Source organism: Conger conger, chromosome 14, assembly GCF_963514075.1.
Source record: "Conger conger chromosome 14, fConCon1.1, whole genome shotgun sequence".
Lineage (NCBI taxonomy): Eukaryota > Metazoa > Chordata > Actinopteri > Anguilliformes > Congridae > Conger > Conger conger.
Genome location: NC_083773.1, coordinates 42,187,689 through 42,211,091, shown reverse-complemented (window position 1 = coordinate 42,211,091; position 23,403 = coordinate 42,187,689). Strand labels below are relative to the sequence as shown.

The window sequence follows — 23,403 nt, the reverse complement described above, 5'->3', positions numbered from 1 at the left end:
AGTGTGCATAATTTCTACTTGGGGGCAGCAACCATAGCAAATTAATTTCGCCTCTATCTATTTATAACACAGTCTCAGTGTCATGTTTCCCAGTTTGTTCCTGGCCCTAGAGCGTCACTGTTGCCCCCTTCTCTCGCCATGTTCTCCCGTTAAAATCTTCTCCATTTCTTCCGTTCTTATATTTGGGATTTAAATTATAAATCGCTACGTTTAAGTTATACTTTTAACAACTAAGTCAGGATGACAAATGTGTCCTATCACATCTCCAACCTACTGGAGAAAATGACATCTACTGACAAAGATTTTAGGTAAGAGAGTCTGTATTTGTTTGTATGTTCGGATAGCAAACATAGAACATTCTTCCAGTTAAAGGAATTTTAATTATGTTGAGGCAGACTGCTACTGGAAAGTAAACAAACATACAAAAGAGTTGTGAGTGTGTGTGTGTCGTTGTGCCAAGTTTATTATAATTCCCACTTTTCTGATACTTGCTCAATTGAGTTGTGTAATACAAACTGAAAGAAAATCTCTCTCTCTCTCTCTCTCTCTCTCTCTCTCTCCCTCTCCCTCTCCCTCTCACTCTGTTTGAGTTCATCTAGCCTTACTGTAGTAAGAGCATTCATAAATGTGTAAAATAAAAGATAACAGAAATCTCTGACTTTACAACAACATAAACAATACTGCAATGCCTCTAAATGCTTAAATCCCAACAGAAACTCAAAAATGTTTGCCCCTAAACACTACCACACTTGCCACCAATTCCAAAGCTAAAGGGACATAGACAGTTATGAGAGTAGAATGCAGTACACAATCAGCATACTTAACTTATATAGCACACTTTACACAACAATCCATTTATGCAAATGTGTATTAACTGAGGTCATTCAGGTTACTTACCGAGGTACAGCACCATCAGAGAATCAAACCCACAGTGTGGGAGTTTAAAGTCCAGTTCCCTAACCTTTACACTACATTGACACTATACTGCAGTACTACTGTTTTCCAGTTTGCAACATTTCACAACCAAAGAGCACAGAGTTAGGAAGTACCTAAAGTTGGCTGGTGATGCGTGGTTAGCATTATGGTATAAAATCTAACAAAAAAAGAGAGATTTTGTTGTTTATTTATTGTTGTAATTGCAGTTCAGAAATCACTCATATAGTAACATCCTCCATTTTAGAACATGTTAAAGGCATATAAATGTATATAGCTACAGTATCCCATATCTAAAAGGTGGTTGAAGTACTGCAAGGTTCTTTGAAATCTCTATATAAATTATTATCATTGTTATGATCATTATCGTTATCATTATCATTTGTAGGCCTTTGAGTTCAATTTGGTATTATGGAACTGTTGTCCTTGCATTTAGAATTAGCATGTAGCAATAGCATGAACATTGGCATTATTATTATTATTATTATTATTATTATTATTATTATTATTATTTACTATTATTATTATTATTATTATTTACTATTATTATTATTATTATTATTATTATTATTATTATTATTATTATTATTATTATTATTATACAGTGCCCTCCAAAATGTCAAAAGTATGAAATGATCCTCAAACCACCATACTGCTGCCAGATATGTAGTATAGATATGAAAATAATTGTTTCTCCTGTTGAAGTCAATGGAAAGAAAATTCAAGAGAAACAATTATTTTAATATCTACTGCATATCTGGCAGCAGCACAGTGGTTTGAGACTCATTTGCTACCTTGGACCCATGATGACTTAAAGCCATTTAGCCAACAAATGTGTTCCATACTGTATCAGCATAATTTACAGCTGAATCTAGTCCCACACCCAATTCCCACAGATATCCATTAAAATGTAAAAGGTTGTAGTATCGCTTGTAGGACAACCTGAGAATAAGATATCCAGACTGGTGGTATTGATAGGTCACAGATATCAGGAAGTCATGGCAAGCACAGGATATGCAAGAAAATACTAAACATGACTACTTTCATTTATATTGCTGTGTCCCAAGCATTATGGTGCCCTTTATTAAAATCAGACAATGTGCACTTTAACCACATGATTTTTTTAATTACAAATCTCAACTTGTGGAGTACAGAGGCAAATGAATAAATGATGGGTCCTTGTCCCAAACATAATGAAGGTCACTGTAATTATCATAAAAATTGGTAAATGAACACCTGTTTTGTGTGTAAATATTTGTGTAAATGTTTTTGTAAATGTGTATGTAAATGTTTGTGTAAATGTGTGCGTAAATGTTTGTGAAATGTCTGTGCTGATGCCCAGGTTCATGGCCACCAATGACCTGATGATGGAGCTGCAGAAGGACTCCATCAAGCTGGACGAGGACAGCGAGAGGAAGGTGGTGGCCATGCTGCTCAAGCTGCTGGAGGATAAGAATGGAGAGGTGCAGAACCTGGCGGTCAAGTGGTGAGGACACGTCCGTCCCCCTTTCCGGATTCCTTCCACTCCCCGAACCCCTCATGTCTGCTGGGTCACAGCCAGGTCAAGAGCGTCAAATTATAATGTTCTATCTGAGAGTCTCACGATAAAATGCATTAACGATGTGGAAACGTTGAACAACACAATGCAAAACAGAGCCAAACATGTCATATCCGCAGAGAGAACCCTATGACGATAATCACTTGAATGAGGATTTTCATGTAGTCGTGCTTTTCCTGTTAATCTCAGACAGTATTGCTACACAAGCTCTTGTTTCTTGTAGCCTGTTTCATGTTCATTTACTTTGTGTTTAAACACTTGTGATGTTTTCTTCAGATTTTTTCCTGATGTATCCTCTATCCTTTATGCAACTACGTGTGTGTGTGTTTGTGTGTGCATGTGCGTGTATACTCGTGTGTGTGTGTGTGTGTGTGTGCATGTACGTGCGTGCACACGTGTGTGTGTGTGTGTGCCTTCCTGCGTGCGTGTGTGTGCCTTCATGTATGTGTGTGTGTCCATGTGCGTGCACACGTGTGTGTGTGTGCCTTCACGTGTGTGTGTGTGTGTACACTCGTTTGTGGTGTGTGTAGTTTAGGCCCCCTGGTCAGTAAGGTAAAGGAGTACCAGGTGGAGACCATGGTGGACACGCTGTGCTGTAACATGATGTCGGAGAAAGAGCAGCTCAGAGACATCTCCAGCATGGGCCTGAAGACCGTCATCGCTGAGCTACCCGCCTCCTCCACAGGTGGGCGCTGTCTTCATCACATCACCAGGGCTGAGGATTATAGTATTGTAAACCTCAGATCTCAATCAGACATGATTTATAAGCACAGGGATGCTCTAAAAACAGATTAAAGACATGGAATCTCTTTTTATCACATTAAAACTAAGACTGGAGCAAGACTACTTCAAAATTCTGAAGCCTAATATATCACAACTCTACTATGTGCAGAGAGAACCTCAATATCAAAAATTTATAGACACAGGTCCCTTATGTCCCCTCAGCTGTAGTCTTGACTCGATGGTTATAAATAATAATAAAAGTTGGTGCTTTTTGTGGGTTGCAGGCTTGACTCTGACTGCCAGTGTGTGTAAAAAGATCACCTCCCAGCTGATGGGTGCTCTGGGGAAACAGGACGATGTGTCTGTCCAGCTGGAAGCCCTGGACATCCTGTCTGATATGCTGGCCAGGTAACAGTCCAGGCAGACAAGCTGGGATCATACCAATCCTGTTTCACTGCCAATCCTATTTTACTGCATGTCTGTTTCACTGCCAATCCTGTTTCACTGCCTGTGTCTTTTACTGTCGGTGTGTTTCATTGCCTGTCTGTTTCTCTGCCTGTTTGCTTCACTGCCAATACTGGTTTCACTGTCTGTCTGTTTCACTTCCAATCCTGTCTCACTGTCTGTCTGTTGCACTGCCAATCCTGTCTCACTGTCTGTCTGTTGCACTGCCAATCCTGTCTCACTGTCTGTCTGTTGCACTGCCAATCCTGTCTCACTGTCTGTCTGTTGCACTGTCAATCCTGTTTCACTTTCTGTCTGTTTCACTGCCTGTCTGACCCACTCTCTGCCTCCCTGCAGGCTGAGCGGCCCCCTGGTGAGCTTCCACCCCTCCATCCTGAGCAGCCTGCTGCCCCAGCTGACCAGCCCGCGGCTGGCCGTGAGGAAGAGGGCCATCATCGCCCTGGGCCACCTGGTGCCCAGCTGCAGCCCCGCCCTCTTCACCCAGCTGACCGAGCACCTGCTGTCCGAGCTGGCCCGGGGCCCGCCCACCTCCGCCACCCGCACCTACATCCAGTGCCTGGCAACTGTCAGCCGGCAGGGCGGGCACCGAGTGGGTGAGCCTGGCACCGGCAGGGAGGGGCCACAGCACAGCACAGAACATCGCTGAGGCATGAATCAGAACCTATAGTACAGGGGTGTCAAACTCCAGTCCTGGAGGGCCGCTGTGTCTGCTGGTTTTTGGTGTATTTCAGCACAAGAGATACATTAATTTCTCAAGGCCTTAATTGGCTGCTGATTGAAAGGAATCCACAAACACCTTTAGACACTGCGGCCCTCCAGGACTGGAGTTTGACACCCCTGCTCCAGTACTAATGAAATAGACTTTATTTAAATTTTATCTGAGTTCCTGAACTTAACTGGGAATACCGAACTCACCAAATTTAGTACAAACACTGTAAAACTCTGTGACTTTGGCTACAGTGCGAAGGGCAAATACACTTAACACATTTTCTTCTTTAGGCATTGCTGGAAAGGCAGGTATGGTAGAGATAGGGTTGGATAATTCTGGTAAATTCTCGGGTTAAACCATCTGGAAACTTTCCATGGGAAGTTAAGGTTCTGAATTTTGGAACCAATTAAAAATCTTAGGGGAAATACACATAAAAGGACACCAGGTGTGCAGTGCACTTTCATCTCTTGCACAGAATATTGTAAGGACCCATTTACCACCCATTTTCCCATTAATTCAGCCCTTGTTTTTTTGTTCAGTAAAATAGGACTACTACTTTAAATTGTAAATGTTTTCATTTTACTATTATGTCTGCTTATGATAAGGTCAAGGTTTTTTGTTTCTATATGCATGTGACATGATAAACACAGTCTGTGCAGAATAGCTCTCACAATTTCCTTTTAAATTTCCCATTAATTTCCGTATGTTCCTGATAATTCCACCCCTGAATATTCCCCAAATTTTGCTCTAGGTAGAGATATTTGATTCAAGCTTTCAGATATGTGTAAAATTACTTTTCTGAACCTGTGTCATGCTGAATGCATTTTTATGTTAACTGAATTTCGATTAGCCACCTTTAGATCAGACATCCGCCTCTTTTAGATCACTGGTGTTAATGGGATGTGCTACTGCACAATACTGTGCTCTGTTTAACAATCTGATTTTACCTTCCCAATATATTAGCTACTGTTTTATGCGGAATTCGACCTGCAGTAACCACAACAGGCCAGATGGGTGCAGGGTGCAATACTTAGCATGACCTGCAGATGGCAGCATTGTGTAGAATAACGCACTCTGTGCCTGGGCCTTGTCACAGGAGAGCACTTGGAAAAGATCGTCCCGATGGTGGTGAAGTTCTGCAGTGTGGAGGATGACGAGCTCAGGGAGTACTGCTTCCAGGCTTTTGAAGCCTTTGTGCGCAGGTAAAACAGGATGCATATACCGCATATTCAATTGTGGAATTAAACGCTTGAGAATGTAAAACAACTATAATGTAACAGTTGAACAGTTAATGGTATACGCTCATTGATCACTTTTTAGGTATTTATTTATTTAACCGGGCAACTGCTCTTACTGCCTGAGCCATGCTTAATTTGAATGGCGAAAACAAACATTCAACAGAAATGATCGAACAATTGCAAAACATCAATAGAAAGTATACGATAAACACTGAGACTGTGCCTGTGGTTTGTAAAAGGTGTCCGAAGGAGATGTCGCCTCACATTTCCACTGTCATCAAGCTGTGCCTGAAGTACATGACCTACGACCCCAATTACAACTACGATTCTGACGATGACCAGGAGGACTCCATGGAGACCGAGGACGGGGATGATGAAGACCAAGGTACCGTATCAACCTTAGCTCTAGGGACACAAACATACTGGGGTTACTGGGGAAAGACCTAGATTACAGGGGTGTCAAACTCCAGTCAAACTCCAGTCCTGCAGGGCCGCAGTATCTGCTCGTTTTTGGTGTGTCTTTGCATTTCAGTACCAGGGATACATTTCAAAGTCTTTCATTGACACACACCTTCTCAAGGCCTTAACTGGCTGCTGATTGAAAGGAAACCACAAAAACCAGCAGACACTGTGGCCCTCCAGGACTGGAGTTTGACACCCGTGATCAGGAAGCACAGGGATGACAGGATCTAAATATAATGTTAATGTTAATATAATCACTTCTTTTTGACAAAAATATTTTAAAATGGGGCCCTTCAATTCTAAGCTCATGTGTACATGTGAACGGTGTAGGAATTACAACAGTTTGTATATGTGCCTCCCACTTGTTAAGGGACCAAAAGTAATGGGACAAACTAACAATCATAAATCAAACTTTCACTTTTTAATACTTGGTTGCAAATCCTTTGCAGTCAATTACAGCCTGAAGTCTGGACCGCATAGACATCACCAGACGCTGGGTTTCATCCCTGGTGATGCTCTGCCAGGCCTCTACTGCAACTGTCTTCAGTTCCTGCTTGTTCTTGGGGCATTTTCCCTTCAGTTTTGTCTTCAGCAAGTGAAATGCATGTTCAATCGGATTCAGGTCAGGTGATTGACTTGGCCATTGCATAACATTCCACTTCTTTGCCTTAAAAAACTCTTTGGCTGCTTTCGCAGTATGCTTCGGGTCATTGTCCCTCTGCACTGTGAAGCACCGTCCAATGAGTTCTGAAGCATTTGGCTGAATATGAGCAGATAATATTGCCCGAAACACTTCAGAATTCATCCTGCTGCTTTTGTCAGCAGTCACATCATCAATAAATACAAGGGAACCAGTTCCATTGGCAGCCATATATGCCCACGCCATGACACTACCACCACCATGCTTCACTGATGAGGTGGTATGTTTTGGATCATGAGCAGTTCATTTCCTTCTCCATACTCTTCTCTTCCCATCATTCTGGTACAAGTTGATCTTTGTCTCATCTGTCCATAGGATGTTGTTCCAGAACTGTAAAGGCTTTTTTAGATGTTGTTTGGCAAACTCTAATCTGGTCTTCCTGTTTTTGAGGCTCACCAATGGTTTAGATCTTGTGGTGAACCCTCTGTATTCACTCTGGTGAAGTCTTCTCTTGATTGTTGACTTTGACACACATACACCTACCTCCTGGAGAGTGTTCTTGATCTGGCCAACTGTTGTGAAGGGGTGTTTCTTCACCAGGGAAATTATTCTTCTGTCATCCACCACAGTTGTTTTCCGTGGTCTTCCGGGTCTTTTGGTGTTGCTCACCGGTGCGTTCTTTCTTTTTAATGTTCCAAACAGTTGATATGGCCACACATAATGTTTTTGCTATCTCTCTGATGGGTTTGTTTTGATTTTTCAGCCTAATGATGGCTTGCTTCACTGATAGTGACAGCTCTTTGGATCTCATATTGAGAGTTGACAGCAACAGATTCCAAATGCAAATAGCACACTTGAAATGAACTCTAGACCTTTTATCTGCTCCTTGTAAACAAGATAATGAGGGAATAACACACACCTGGCCATGGAACAGCTGAGCAGCCAATTGTCCCATTACTTTTGGTCCCTTAAAAAGTGGGAGGCACATATAGAAACTGTGGTAATTCCTACACCGTTCACCTGATTTGGATGTAAATACCCTCAAATTAAAGCTGAAAGTCTGCAGTTAAAGCATATCTTGTTTGTTTCATTTCAAATCCATTGTGGTGGTGTATAGAGCCAAAAAGAGGAAAATTGTGTCGATGTCTCAATATTTATGGACCTGACTGTATGTCTTTTTCTAAATGCATTATCTTAAACGTTGGGCAGCGACTATTTTCCCATTTAATTTACTGTCCAGTACAATAAACTGAGCACTTAATTATCTTTTACAGAAATTACCTAAATATTCATAGTGTATTGGAAATACTAAAGATTATGCAACCAATCATGTGCAGTCAGGCAGGGTAACACCCCTCCTCTTTGGAAAGGGACATGGGGTCTGTTCTGGCTGCAGCGAGTCAGGGTAACCTCAGATTAACATCGTATCGAAAGGATGGCACCTTCTAGTGTCCCCATCACACATACGCTCAGTCACCACTTTATTAGGTGTTTATTAGATCAACAGTTTCTGAGCTATTAAACCACTATATCTGGCACCAATAATTCCATGGACAAAATCACTTCGATCACATTTCTTTCCCATTCTGATGTTTGGCCTGTACAATAACTGAACCTCTTGACTATGTCTGCATCCTTTTTTTGCCACCACACGATTGGCCGATGCGATATGTGCGTCTATGCATTAAAGTGGCCACTGTGCAGGGCTTATTGTTTGTGTCCTCTCTCGATATTGGCTCGCCTCCGCTGTGTCACCGTCCTCCCCGGTCCTCCTCCTCCTCACGTCCTCCCCGGTCCTCCTCCTCCCCCGTCCTCCTCCTCCTCCCCCATCCTCCTCCTCCCCGCTCCTCCTCCTCCTCCTCACAGAGTCAGATGACGAGTACAGTGATGACGATGACATGAGCTGGAAGGTGCGCCGGTCCTCGGTGAAGTGCCTGGAGGCCGTGATCGGGAGCAGGCGGGACCTCCTGCCCGAGCTGTACGGCTCTGTGTGCCCCGCCCTGGTCGCCCGCTTCAGGGAGCGCGAGGAGAATGTGAAGACCGACATCTTCCTGGCCTTCATCTCGCTGCTGAAGCAGACCGCCGTCACACCCGGGGCCAAGGAAGACCCCTCGCTCTCCCTGCTCAAGAGCCAGGTGGGCTCTCTCCGCTCTTTGACTGTAACGGCCCACACGCATAGTTTTTGTGCTTATCATATAATCCTGGAGCTTTCCATTTGCGTTCCATATAAATAAAAAAGTCTAACTGCTATTTTTCTGCTGTTTGTAAAAACATTTGTGACATGACGTATGTTTTTTCATAATTATTGGATGACTGGTTGGTGCCTTGCATGGCAGCCAATCGCCGTTGGTGTGTGAGTGTGTGTATGAATGGGTGAATGAGAAGCATCAATTGTACAGCGCTTTGGATAAAGGCGCTATATAAATGCCAACCATTTACCATTTACCATTAAATGAGAGCTGACCACAGGAGGCAGAGGAGGAAGTGGGCTCTCAGGGGAGGGTTCGGGACTAAAACCTACGTCATTGCTCTTTACGTTTTGTGGGCGCATTAGATGCTAAAACCTGGAAGAAAACACTGATGCGTGTGGGCCTTTAATTACTTCTGGCCGAACCTGGTTCAAATAGACATTTGTTTCGACATTTGACATTCCGAAAGGAATGTCAGTTATGGATTCAGTCAGAACATGTAACTTAGATGTCTTGCCATACCTCCCCATGAGGGTCTCAAATTTTAGGCATGGCCCATCTCTATTCTGGACCCCAGTGTAAGAATGAGCTCCCTGAAACATTCACAAGTCACCATCTATATTCGACTGTGGGTGGAAACGCCCATCTGTTCAAACTGCATCGTGGTTAAATACCCACATAAACATGTGTGATACATTTACCACTATACTCTCAAATCAGAGATGCTACTTACAGCATGATGACCTAAAACTCTTGTGCCTATTAGAGTATGTCACTTAGTGTTGTATATTTGCATTACCCAAAGCTGTGCTGCTTGTAAATGATATTACTGCACTTTGCCTAACTCTGTGTATGCTTTCTAAGCTGACCTGGATACGAGTGTCTGCTTAATGGTTAAACACAAACGTAAATTAACTCCAAATGTGCTTGTGAACAACAACACTGGCTTTTGCATTAAACTGTGAGTCAGAAAGAAAAATGTTGATTGGATCCAGAACCCAGTTCTACAGAGCAGCCATGTAATTATTCAGCTTCCTCCATAGAGTGTGTTTTATGGTCCTCTTGAATGTGCCCATCCATGCAGGGAGAATACTATGCACAAAATGGAAGAACAGAACCTTGCTTAAAAAACAGCTCAAGCTAGGTTTTGAAACGACTGGCAGCTGGTTGATCAGTTCAGACCAATGGTAAATGGTAGGAATTTATATAGCGCCCTTATCCAAAGCACTGTACAATTGATGCTTCTCATTGGCTGCCATGCAAGGCACCAACCAGCTCATCAGGAGCATTTGGGGGTTAGGCACCTTGCCCAGAGCGTGTCGAACCGGCAACCCTCCGACTGCTAGACAACTGCTGTTACCACTGATGTCACCCCCAGACTAGCTCTGTACTCAATATGGTTTGACCCACTCATGTTATGTTTTGAAACAGCTGGTAACTAGTCAGTTCAAGCCAGTCATAGCTGGATTTTACACCGGGGAACGTATGTTTTGGGTGTTTATGGCTTCCCGTGGTGCAGGTTCATAGGTGGGTTTTACACCGGGGAACGTGTGTTTGGGAGTTCATGTGGTGGCTTCATGGCTTCTCATGGTGCAGGTTCATAGCTGGGTTTTACACCGGGGAACGTGTGTTTGGGTGTTTATGCGGTGGTCATGGCTTCCCGTGGCGCAGGTTCCCACGGTGGTGAAGGCTCTGCACCGGCAGCTGAAGGAGAAGAGCATGAAGTGCCGGCAGGGCTGCTTCTCCCTTCTCACCGAGCTGGCCAACGTGCTGCCGGGCGCCCTGGGAGACCACATTCCCGCGCTCATCCCCGGTAACCGCCGATGCCCTACTTTAACACGTTAGCCTCGTTAAAATGTCTTTGTGTTTGCACAATGTTGAGAGGCCCTGGGGAAATGCAAGCACCGTTTTGAATGAAGTATCTGCACTTCAGCGTACTCTCTTTGAGGAGTAAACAGCATCTGTATCTTAACAAGTCAAATGAAAACATCTGTGATTCCAGAAATATGTCTTACATGGATATGTAAAATGTGTGCTGAGCAGTGAGCAAAAAGGTCCAGCCTCCTAACTACTGTGTCCTCAAAATATGGACTGTTTACTCAACATGCAGTTCTGCCTACTGCAATTCAGACCCTGTCCAAAACAGCAAGTTGAGTACACTGAATGAGAAAGTTATTCACTAGGTGAACTTTTCTCTAAACGTAGTGTACTTAAAATCACCAGATGATATATATATTTCCTGGGTTTTGCTGAGTGCATTCAGGAGCACAATTTTCGGCAAGTAAAGCATACTTTTTAGGAGGTCCCACAGGTTAGAGGTGGCTAAAGGGTCTTAAAAAGAAGTACCCAATAATGTGTCGGTTTTCATTCCAACTTATCACTACACCAACTGATTTCACTAACTAACATACCTTCAACCTAAGTAGTGAAATAAGCTGGTGTAGTGATTGGTCGAAATGAAAACCGACATACACTCAGCCCTCAATTGCACATGATCGGCTACCCGGTTTTGGCTTATAAGACTCTTTAGCCAATTAATTAGCCAATTAGCCAATAACTTTGAATTAGCCAATCAATGACTCAAGCACTGAAACATGCAGGCACCCCTGGCCAAAACTGACTGCTGACTGAAAGGACAAAACCGCAAACACCACAATACTCCTGATCTCTCCCCGCAGGCATCCTGTACTCCCTCACAGATAAGTCCACATCCTCCAACATGAAGATCGATGCTCTGTCATTCCTCCACGTTCTTCTGTGCAACCACTCGGCGGGGGTCTTCCACCCTCACATCCGGGTCGTCCTCCCGCCAGTGGTTGCGTGCGTGGAGGACCCCTTCTACAAGATCACCTCCGAGGCCCTGCTGGTCACCCAGCAGATGGTGAAGATCATGAGGCCCGTGGAGGAGGTTCCATCCCCCGCCTTCGACGCCAAACCCTACGTGAAGGACCTTTTCTCCGTGACCCTGAAGCGGCTGAAGGCGGCGGACATCGACCAGGAGGTGAAGGAGAGGGCCATCTCCTGCATGGGCCACATCATCTGTCACCTGGGAGACCAGCTGGGCCAGGACCTCCAGCCAACCCTGCAGATCTTCCTGGAGAGGCTGAAGAACGAGATCACCAGGCTGACCACGGTGAAGACCCTGACCCAGGTGGCCGGGTCTCCCCTCAGGATCGACCTGAGGCCCGTGCTGACGGAGGGAGTCCCCATCCTGGGCTCCTTCCTGAGGAAGAACCAGCGGGCCCTGAAGCTGAGCACCCTGACCGCCCTGAGCGTGATCGTGCGGAACTACAGCGACGGCCTGAAGCCCCCCGCCATGGAGCCCGTGCTCGTGGAGCTGCCGGCGCTGATCGGCGAGAGCGACATGCACGTGTCCCAGGTGGCCCTGGGCCTGCTCACCTGCATGGCCAGGGTCTGCCCTCCCTCCCTGGCCAAGATCGGCAGCTCCATCCTGCCGGAGGTCTTCGCCCTGGTCCACTCTCCCCTGCTGCAGGGCGGCGCGCTGGCGGCCATCTTGGAGTTCTTCCAGGTGCTCGTGGTGATCAAGGCAAGCAACACGGGTTACCATGAACTCCTGAAAGCTTTGACAGGCCCTTTCTACGGGTCCCAGCGGGCCCCGGACCCCATGCTCTTGCACAGGCAGTCGTACTACTCTGTGGCCAAGTGTGTGGCCGCTCTCGCGTCAGCGTGCCCCAAAGAAGCTTCCGGAACGATCGCAAACCTCATCCAGGAGGTCAAGAGCACCCGGTCGTCGGAGCCGGCGAGGATTCTGTCCTTCCTCTGCTTGGGAGAGGTGGGTCGCTCCATGAACCTGGGCGGCCAGAAAGAGCTGAAGACCATTATCCTCGAGGCCTTTTCCTCCAGCAACGAGGAGGTCAAGTCGGCCGCCTCCTGCGCCCTGGGGAACATCTGCGTGGGCAACCTGGAGGAGTACCTGCCCTTCATGCTGAAGGAGATCGGCAGTCAGCCCAAGAGGCAGTACCTGCTCCTCCACTCCCTGAAGGAGGTGATCAGCGCCTCCACGGCCGAGAGCCTCAAGCCCCATGTGGAGGAGATCTGGGCCCTGCTCTTTAAGCACTGCGAGTGTCCAGAGGAGGGCACCCGAAACGTCGTGGCCGAGTGTCTGGGAAAGCTCACCCTGGTCAACCCCTCTCAGCTCCTGCCCCGCCTCAAAAAGCAACTGTCCTCAGGTAAGGAGAACCACCATTTTATTTCCAAAGGGTATCCCTGGGAGGCATAGGAACTAGGATATAATGGCTGCCTTGACTACCTTTAACTGGGTTACCTTCTGGACACTGTTATAGGTGTAGTTATGTAAGGTCGGATAATCATCTCTTATCCTATCTTCTTGTTCCAATATACATTTCATTTGATAGGTTAATGTTACACTTTGTGAATGAAATGTGATGTAATGTAACAACATAAAATGTGATGATATACTGATGTAATGATAACATTCACCTGATGATGAAATCAAGTGCATGATTGTGCACTGATATTTTAAAGTAATGAACACAATAATTATATCTTATATATTTACAGAGTATTAATGCATTTCTGAAAGTAGATTTGTACTGGTAAATTGTAGTGTTTGTGAATGTAGTTTGTGCAAGTAAATGTAAAAGTAAATTAGACCTTTGGAAATTTTGTTGCTGTCCATTTTAGAAGGAAGCATTTCTAGTCCGAAGAAGCTACTAAATTGGCAACAGTGCAACAATATAGTGGAATCAGAATGAGAAAATGCAGCTCTGTAATGACATCAGACATTACTGCTTCTCTGCCTCACAATGACATCACTACTTCCGTCACTCACAGTGACATCACTGCTTCTGTAACTCAGTGGCATCACTCACTGGCCCTCCTCCCCTCCCAGGGTCCCCTCATGCCCGCAGTACCGTGGTAACAGCCATTAAGTTCACCATCGTGGACCAGCCACAGCCCATCGACGCCCTGCTTAAAGGCTGCATAGGTAAGAGCAGACCCTCAACAGATCGCTATAAATGCCCTTCATCCCGAACAATACAATACAATACAATACAGTGTACAGTACAGTACAATACACTTTATACTTTATTGCCATATCAACAGAGTTGAGAGGAATTTGTCATAGTGCAGCTCATTAAACAGTCAGACACATAGATACATACACGTACATCCTTGAAAACACAAACAGACCTGTGTCACACATTTTTTAAATACTTTTTGAAATGCCTGTAAAACTTGAAATACTTCTACAGTATTACTGGGCTCGGGACAGTCAAGGTGCCAGAAACAGGTATTTGACCCAGCTCTGGTAACAAAGAGGCTGATATTCCTTGCCCTTCTCAGGGGACTTCCTGAAGATGCTGCAGGACCCAGACCTGAACGTGCGGCGCGTGGCCCTAGTGATGTTCAACTCAGCCGCCCACAACAAGCCCACCCTGATCCGCGGTCTGCTGGGGTCCGTGCTGCCCCACCTCTACACCGAAACCCAGATCAGGAAAGAGCTCATCCGCGAGGTAGCGTACCGCCTTCACCGCGCAAACCGCTAAACCGTTTACCCGTCTGCACAGATCAAATCAAGTAAAGTATCAAATTAGAAACAATACAGGGCTTACAGTTTCAAATTCTGAGATGAATGAGCATTTTCTTGTCAAATGGCCTATGAAATATTCAGTGATTTACATCAAGAACCATGCATAGTAGCACACTTCTTGTTTTTATGATTCCCTGAAAAATGTCCATGTATAAGCAGTTAGGGCCATATTTACGTATGTGAAACTTGCAGCAGAAAATGCGGTCTGATGAGGGTATGTTGGTGCGGTCGCAGTAAATCTGGCCCTTAGTGACAATGATAGAAAAAATAAATAAAACTGATTCTAGCAGTGTGAAAACAGAAATAAACCGTGTGTAATTGCGTTAACACGTGCTGTCTTGCCAACTGGTCTGTGAAATATCCAACACTTCCCACTGACACTCGTGCAGCGTCGGAAACAAAACAGGAAAAACAACTTAATGTGGTAATTGCAAATTCAGAGCTTTTCACCAATGACCAGGAAAAGGCAGAAAGGGCTGGGGAAAGGTGTATGTAAGTGAGCAGAGCTGGTGTCCTGCTGCAGGTGGAGATGGGACCCTTCAAGCACACTGTGGATGACGGCCTAGACGTGCGGAAGGCGGCGTTCGAGTGCATGTACACCCTGCTGGACAGCTGCCTGGACTGTCTGGACATCTTCCAGTACCTGAACCACGTGGAGGAGGGGCTGAAGGACCACTACGACATCAGGGTAACAGGGAACGAGGGGAAGCTTCCTGTCCTGACCGCATTGAGACGTCATTTGTTATTGAGCTGATGATTTTATCCATTACATTACGTGAAAGGAATTTAGCGGACTTATCCAGAGCGACGTACTTAAGTCTACATCAAACACAGGGACAAGTATGAGCAGGACCCGAGTCCTAGCATGGTCATATTTATGCAAATTGAAGCCTCGTAGAGTATATCAGCTTACCAAGTAGCATACCGCGGTTGGCAGCTAGAATACCCCGAGTACTAAAATAACTATACATTAGTGCTATTATAATCTATGGCATACACAAGGCAATCCAAAGCAACTTACAGTTGATTATGCCCTCTACACACTACATGACTTTCAAAGTGGTCAGATCGCTGTACTGTTCGCCCAACACGACTTTCGGTCTTATGTTCAGGCATCTTGAAGTCCTTGTGGATGGCCCACTACATGACAGATCAGCAACAGGGGGGGTCACATATTACAAGATCTTTCAGCAGGAGAATCTCCGGCCAGTCAGTCTGGTGCTCAAAACTGTTTTATCACAAACACACAAGCGAGAAGTGACACAGGAAATGCGGGAAACCTTTTGATTCCTCAAAAATGTATAATTAATTTAACAACACACACTTACATTTTATACTTTTATACTTTGTATAGCTCCTTCAAATTTCCGAATACATTTCTCTAGTACTTTGCATGAAAGCAATATGCAAAAGTCAGGGTGCACCTCACCATTACATGTAGCCTACAGTAAGTATTTAATATTACTGCCTCTCTCCTAGCCGTGTTTGTTGATGTTGTGCCAGAATGGAGGGGGTCTCTGGTTGTGCTCTGCTGATTACCCCCCCCCCCCCCCCCCATGCCTTGCGCTCTGATTGGCTGTAGGTCATTGCTGTTCTCACTGCCAGATACAACAGGTTTCCCACTGCAGGATTTTGGACTCCCCGACAGGTCCAGATATTTAGCCCGCCTGATACCTCTCGACACACGTCGGCGAGTCTCGGATCGCGTCTCTGAACGGTTCAGACGCAGCGATCGAGCGCCGCTTCCAGAGCGCTGACTCGTCTCGAATCTGGGGCTTTTGTCGGTGAGCTCCACAAGCTGTCGGCAGGTGGGAAATCAGGCCTAAGATCGTGTAGTCTAAACTCGGCATTAGACTAAGCCCCTTAGTTAAGGGCCTTGCTCTAAGGCCCGACAGCTGCACGGATTTCATCGTGGCTGCACCAGGGCTTGAAACACCAACCTTCCCGGGTCCCGGTTACGTACGTTAGCATCTAGGCTACAGGCTGCCCTGGGCCCTTCCACATAATAACACATACTACAGTGCCCCACACTGACAGATATGCAGGTAACACCTGACATAGACAATAGACGCTTTGTTCTTTATGGTGTACCGCGCTATTTATACCATAATGTGACCTTAAGAGGTTAAACTAACCTCCAGTAGACAGTAAGTGTCTGTTAAACAGCTCTGTACTATTCAGAGCAGTGCACCTCAACTCAAAGTCCTGCGGGCTGCAGTTTCTGCAGGCATTTGCCTCAATCGTGCGCGATACCTGATTTCACTAATTTGCTTATTATCTGAAAATATTATCAGGTCAAATAATTTGTGAAATCAGGTGGTGTAGTGCAAGGTATGAGCAAATACCTGCAGACACTGCAGTCCACAGGACATGGGGTTGAGCTGATTTACAGGTTGGAAGGATTAGACACTGGTTCAAATGTGAAAAATCTGACATAGGCTATACTCCATAACTCCATAACTGTAATATCGTTTTTATTCAGATGCTGACCTTCATAATGCTGGCCAGACTCTCGTCTCTGAGCCCCAGCGCCGTTCTGCAGAGACTGGACAGACTGGTGGAGCCGCTGAGAGCCACGTGCACCTCTAAGGTACCCTGCCCTTGCTCCTGCCCCTACCCCTGCTCCTTCCCCTACCTCTGCCCCTTCCCCTATCCCTGCCCCTACCCCTGCTCCTATCCCTGCCCCTATCCGTGCCCCTGCCCCTGCCCCTTCCTGTGTAAGGTACCATGTCCCCTGCCCCTGCTCCTTCCTGTGTAAGGTACCGTGTCCCCTGCCCTTGCTCCTTCCTGTGTAAGGTACCGTGTCCCCTGCCCCTGCTCCTTCCTGTGTAAGGTACCGTGTCCCCTGCCCCTGCTCCTTCCTGTGTAAGGTACCGTGTCCCCTGCCCTTGCTCCTTCCTGTGTAAGGTACCGTGTCCCCTGCCCCTGCTCCTTCCTGTGTAAGGTACCGTGTCCCCTGCCCCTGCTCCTTCCTGTGTAAGGTACCGTGTCCCCTGCCCCTGCTCCTTCCTGTGTAAGGTACCGTGTCCCCTATCCCTGCTCCTTCCTGTGTAAGGTACCGTGTTCCCTGCCCTGTCCCGTGGGGAGACACTTTCCATAGAACTGGTAGAGGAACCAGTTCAGCAGCCTTTGCATGGCCTCCTATGGAGAACAAAAGGATGGGCTGCCTGACATCCTGTCTCAGCAATGTTGTGTGCCACACAAGCCTGCAATCATCCATTTACAACTGACATCGAATGCCAAGTGATTTCACAATGGGAGCTACTGTAACCTTGGGCAATGTTCAGCCTTGTAGAAAACAAGACGGGGCAAGGCATCAGCAGCTATGGTTCTAATGTTATGGAAAATTGCTTATTTTTAATTGTTTTACCTCTATTAGTGTTTTATTCAAATGTATTGTATTTCATTTCTGGATTTCGTGATTTAACTCTTTGTGACTTAACTTTATCTATCCGTTTCTGGAACTTGTGACTTGACTGTAGCTATTATCACATGCTTGAGCTAACATTATATCTTATTATATCTTTTAAGCTCATGACAACTGAACACTGTTCTTGTGTCCCTATGTGAAACATTTAACTGTAGCCTTATATACAAGTGTTGGGGTAAACAGCCAATTTGCAAATTGGGCCCAGGAGTAACAACCTGCATGCACACGCACCTAGAACCCACACCCTCCAGGATGAGCAAGAGCCAAACCCACATTCTGCTTACTGACTTTCTAGTTGCTCTTCCTCAGAACAGGGTATATTCTGTATAATGGCCACTGATACACCTGGACAACTTTTGTGAAGCAATTGAAGTCAAGTGCTTTGCCCAGAGGAATAATGCCAGTTCCAGGGATTTGAACCAGCCATTATGGGTCACTGTTACGACCCGGTTTAGGGTCAGGCCGTGACAGGGTAAAGGTCAGGGAGATAGAGTGCTCAGTCTAGGGTCAGGCTGTGACGGGGTAAAGGTCAGGGAGATAGAGTGTAGAATGGGGGAGTAAGAATGAAACAAACACTGCAGACCGACAAGTAACTCCAGTCCTGTCTACCTAAACAAACCTAAATAAACCTCAGGTAGTCTTTGCCGGGCTGGAAGTGGCGTCTAGCCAACCCCCAACGGAGATCAAGTCTCCTCCCAGGATCGCCTTCAAAAATAACACAGGAAAGATAACAAAGCAAAATAACAAACAGTGTCCCGTTGGAAGGATGCAATCCAGCCGGAAACACTCTACTGGAGCCACTATACGGTGAGCAGAGGGGCAAATCAAAGGCACAGTCAGGGTGGGCGAACAGGGTCGAGCACGAGTGAGGCACTGGGGCCAACAGATGAGCAAGGGTGGAATCACCCGTAAGAGAGGCAAGGGTGAAAATCCAATCAGCAAACAAATCAAAATAGGCTAGGTGAGAGTCAGAGTCCAACAAACAAGACAATGGTCATACATAAGATCCAAACCGCAAACAAAGCAACAGGACTAGGTGAGAGTTAAATGTGTGAACACTCATCCTCCCCCCTGTGAACACTCAGCAGTGTACTGGTGTGCACATGCTGTATTTGAGGGTCAAAGTTTCTTTATTCATACTCAAGGGCACATTTGTTCTGCAGGCAGGATATTTATAATTAAAAATTGCTGCAAAAGACCAATAAGTCTACATTACATTTTGGCATACGCTCTTATCCAGAGTGATGTACAGTTGATTAGACTAAGCAGGAGACAATCCTCCCCTGGAGCAATGCAGAGTTAGGGGCTTTGCTCAAGGGCGCAATGGCTGTGCGGATCTTATTGTGGCTACACTGGGATTAGAACCACCGACCTTGCTTGTCCCAGTCAGTTACCTTAACCACTACACTACAGGCCACCCCTGTAGTCTAAAAAATAAGTCTAATAAATACCTACTAAAGTGCTCACTGAGTGTGAACGCATCACAAGAGGTCAAATTCATAAAAAGTACGTATAACCAATCCCTCAATCACCCAAAAGTGCATTCTTATCTATAGTTCCCCATACCATCCCTATTTATCAGTGTTACCTGGGGCCCCTAAACTGCCACCCCTAAGGAAGAATATGGGGCAGCCAGTAGCCTAGTGGCTAAGGTACATGTCTGACACTAAGGTACATGTCTGACCCAAAGGTTTGGTGGTCCTAGTCTTGGTGTAGCCACATTAAGATCTGCACAGCTGTTGGGCCCTTGAGCATGACCCTGCATTGCTCCCGGGGTGATTGTCCCCTGTGTAGTCTTATCAACTGTACGTCGCTTTGGATAATAGCATCAGCTAAATAGCTAATTCTGTATCATTTAAGAAGCCAGAATTCACTCAGCAAAGGGTGGGTTCGATCCTGAAGAATTGAGCCGGCCTTCGGAAAGAACCGATAGGTTGAGTTGAGCATCACCTCACTAGCCCGCTTAACGGTTGGGTTCAGGGAACGTCGGTTTTTCGGAGGCAGGGTTCCGGGCCGCGTCCGGGGGTGCTGACGTAGTGCTCCGTGCCACAGGTGAAGTCCGGCTCGGTGAAGCAGGAGTTCGAGAAGCAGGAGGAGCTCCGGCGCTCCGCGATGAGGGCCGTGGCGGCCCTGCTGTCCATCGGCGAGGTGGAGAAGAGTCCCGCCATGGCCGACTTCGCCAGCCAGATCCGCTCCAGCCCGGAGATGTCCTCCATCTTCGAGAGCGTCCAGAGGGACACCCCCTCCTCCTCCTCCTCCTCCGCCTGTGGCCCCTCGGAGGCCATGGACACCAGCTAAACTGGGGGCCCCGCAAGGGGGCCTGCAAGGGCCCCGTCCTTCCCACTCTTAAACTTCTCATGAGCCCAATTATTTATGTTATGTGACCTTTTGGTTTTGAGTCGTGACGAGCGACCATTGCACACTGCACGTATCCTTGAGCCTGGTGTAGGAATAACCACCATTTTGTGGATACGGTGGTTTACGAGAGGAAAAAAACTGCCCAGCACACCAACCCAGCAGGAATGCAGTGGCACAACACCGCACCCAAACACTCAAAGTTCTCCAGCCAAACCTCCATCCCACCTGTTCTTACAATGTCATTCATTTTCTCTGAAAATGACACCTGTACCCCCATTAAACCAGCTACAGTTACCAGTGTGCCTGTATCATTAACATAATGAGCATTCGACTCTACAGCACTTTTTGAAAGAGGATGGTTGACCGTGGGGTCTGGGGCTCGTATTCAAGTGTCTCAGACTAGGAGCAGTTATCTCCAATATGCTTTACGAATATGCTCTCATAACATGATCACACAACTATCTCAATGCATCTGGCCACATGATCACCCCGACATAATGAATTGTGATTCCTCAGCCTGTCAAAGTGTGTACCATTGCATCACATTGTGTGTGCACCATTTGAGTTCTGATAGTTTATGTTTGTGTTACATTTTTATATCATCAACTTGAAGATGAAGCTCCCCCACCTTTTAAATCAACCGTGATACAAAAGACACCACATAATCTTGATTTTTCAGCAAAATAAGTCCTTTTATTTTATTTATCCTTTAACCAGGAGAATGCCGTGTTTTTGAGGGTGTTCTGACCAAGCAGCAGCAGACAATATTATAAATAAAAAACTACGAGACAATAAAATACAAGACAATTCAAACAATACAAAAGAGGGGAAAAAACTAAACCAAGATAATGGCACTTACAAACATGTACACTCCTTAGTTATAATGTTATACGTCTTTAAATTAGTAACAGGGCTCTCCATCTTTAGCTGTTTTCGTAGCAAAGTAGCTTTTGTTTCCATAGCCAGCTAACCATCACATAACCTTTTAAAAACAAATAATTAAAAAAACAAAAGTTGTTTTATTTACCTTACCTTTTATTTTTTTATTTTATTTTTACAAATAATTAGAGTGCAGATGAGTGCATATTCACTCATTTTCCTGCAGTCTTGCATAGGGGTTGGTGACCTCAATAGCCTGCTGTGCTGCCCTCTCCACAATGATTTATGCAGCGAGTTCTACAGGCAGAGGAGAAAACATCAACGTTAACCCATATCAGCTGACGTCCCTGCTGCCCTGGGCCTGTCCCAGGGGAAAGTGGAATATGTTTTCATACATTTGCAGTAGTAGGCCTTTCTATCAAACAACGAGTCATCCAACTCAAATCATGCAGCCATGAAAGATTACACACAAAATCTGTATGTTCTACCTTCTCAAACAGTAAGGTTATGACATTTTCAATATTATTGGTAACCAAACATACACTGAGAACATGCGTTACCAAACTATGCACATTTCCAAAACACAATGCAAACTATGTAGGATGTCATAATTCAGTGCATAATACTAAGAATGGCCAAGTATGAAGTTTAATACATCCATAATGAGACAAACAAGTAGCTATGAACATGAGTAGCAGTTCCATGGCAGGTAACCTCTCCCGTTATTTGTGACTACGACTCCCATAATGCCACTGGGCAGGGATCAGGAAGTGTTGCAGGTTATCTTCCATCGCGAGGCTATGAGAGGAGCCAGGGATGGAATGGGTACCTCCACTGCAGTGCTCTTACCTCCCCAGCCTACACCTGCCAGGGTATGGGGAACCCCAGAGGGATGGTTTGGGGAGGCAGACATGCATGGACAGGACCGGGCCAGGGGTGGAAGGGTGGAGGGCCGTACGCTATTCCCAAATTCAGACCCAACTTCTGCGCTCAAATCTTTAACCAGTCCAATCATTAGCCCAAGTGATATGACAGTTTTGCCACATTTACAGGTAATACTGCTTAACAAGAGTGTCAGGTGAACAATTGTCTGGGGGGTATAGCCTGAAGCACGATTCCTGTGTTTGCTGAATAAGTTCAGAGTACAACCCAGAACAGCTGTTTTTACTTCAGTCCATGGTGCAGTTTTGCAAGGATTCTGGGTTTTTCCTCAGTGAACTTAGCCAGCTGTCTCAGTGATCCTGCTTTGTGATATACCCCCCAGGTGTCCCTATATCAGTGGCCTCCAACCCTGGTCCTGGAGAGCGACAGGGTGTGCTGGTTTTCATTGTAACTCTGCACCTAATTAATCAATTAGAGCAGTTGATTACACAGTTAACTCACCCTACCTGTTACCTGGGTCTCGACACAGTGCTGATTTTAAGGTGAAAACAAAAAACAGGCGACCCAGTAGCTATCTGGGACCAGGGTTGGAGACTGCTGCCTTATATGTAAAGCATTTGTGTGGTGTAATTCTCGCATGGAAACAGTACTGTGCTACCTCATCAGCCCACTGGATGCAACAAAAACTTGCAAAAACACTGGTCCTCCATGAGTTGGCCACCCCTGCCCTAGCCAGTCAACATCTTTCAGAACCAACAACCGGGGCACAGGTCAATTCCACTGGCATTTAGTCAATTCAAGGAAAAATAATTCAATTCAATTCAATTCACAACTTGAAAAAATGCCAATATTCCATCAGGACTTGCAAATGCAAGACATTGATTGAAAACAATTTTCAGGGAATTTAAGAGTTTTTCCTGAGCTGCCTTGATTGAAATGCAATAAAGCCCCTTGTGTGGCATGAGTTACTTTGGTTTTTATAAAATCATTTAACCTTTCCGAATATAGTAGGACACATTCCAAAACCCAGAGATACAGTACAATTACAGGAACATTCAGCACCATTCAAAACCAGTGCGAGTCAATCTCTTACCTGTTAGCCTACTCGTAAGAACCTCCAGCAACTTGATGTTGTACACAGGAAGTTTCTGGGCCTGGACCATAACCATACAAGCCACAGGACAAAGTGAATGGTCAGTGGTGGTGGGGCTATCCACTGGACACATGAAGGAAGGTTATGGTTTTAATCAGATCTAACATCTACCTTCCAGTATAAATTTGGGAACAGAAAAGAGGTCCAAGGAGCTTACCTTTATTTTGACACAACAATCTGATGTTGGATGAACTACTTCATCCTTTTCT

The 23,403-nt window shown here is 45.6% G+C and overlaps 1 protein-coding gene across 1 annotated transcript; it reads left to right on the top strand.

Moving 5' to 3' along the window:
- Positions 1-92: 92 nt before the first annotated feature.
- Positions 93-20,586, top strand: cand2 (cullin-associated and neddylation-dissociated 2 (putative)). The gene is made up of 15 exons (XM_061219557.1): positions 93-308; positions 2,276-2,419; positions 3,022-3,176; positions 3,499-3,622; positions 4,016-4,272; positions 5,485-5,590; positions 5,866-6,011; positions 8,595-8,863; positions 10,589-10,730; positions 11,596-13,107; positions 13,791-13,886; positions 14,246-14,415; positions 15,016-15,180; positions 16,975-17,082; positions 19,975-20,586. The coding sequence occupies exons 1-15, from the start codon at positions 241-243 to the stop codon at positions 20,218-20,220; spliced, it is 3,708 nt and encodes a 1,235-aa protein (XP_061075541.1). The 5' UTR covers positions 93-240; the 3' UTR covers positions 20,221-20,586.
- Positions 20,587-23,403: the final 2,817 nt, after the last annotated feature.

Bases quoted from the DNA above. Each gene is read 5' to 3' on its own strand.
- cand2 (XM_061219557.1), top strand. From the start codon at position 241: ATGACAAATGTGTCCTATCACATCTCCAACCTACTGGAGAAAATGACA. The intron at 4,273-5,484 runs GTGAGCCTGGCA...GCCTTGTCACAG, and splicing joins GCAGGGCGGGCACCGAGTGG to GAGAGCACTTGGAAAAGATC. The intron at 10,731-11,595 runs GTAACCGCCGAT...CTCTCCCCGCAG, and splicing joins CATTCCCGCGCTCATCCCCG to GCATCCTGTACTCCCTCACA.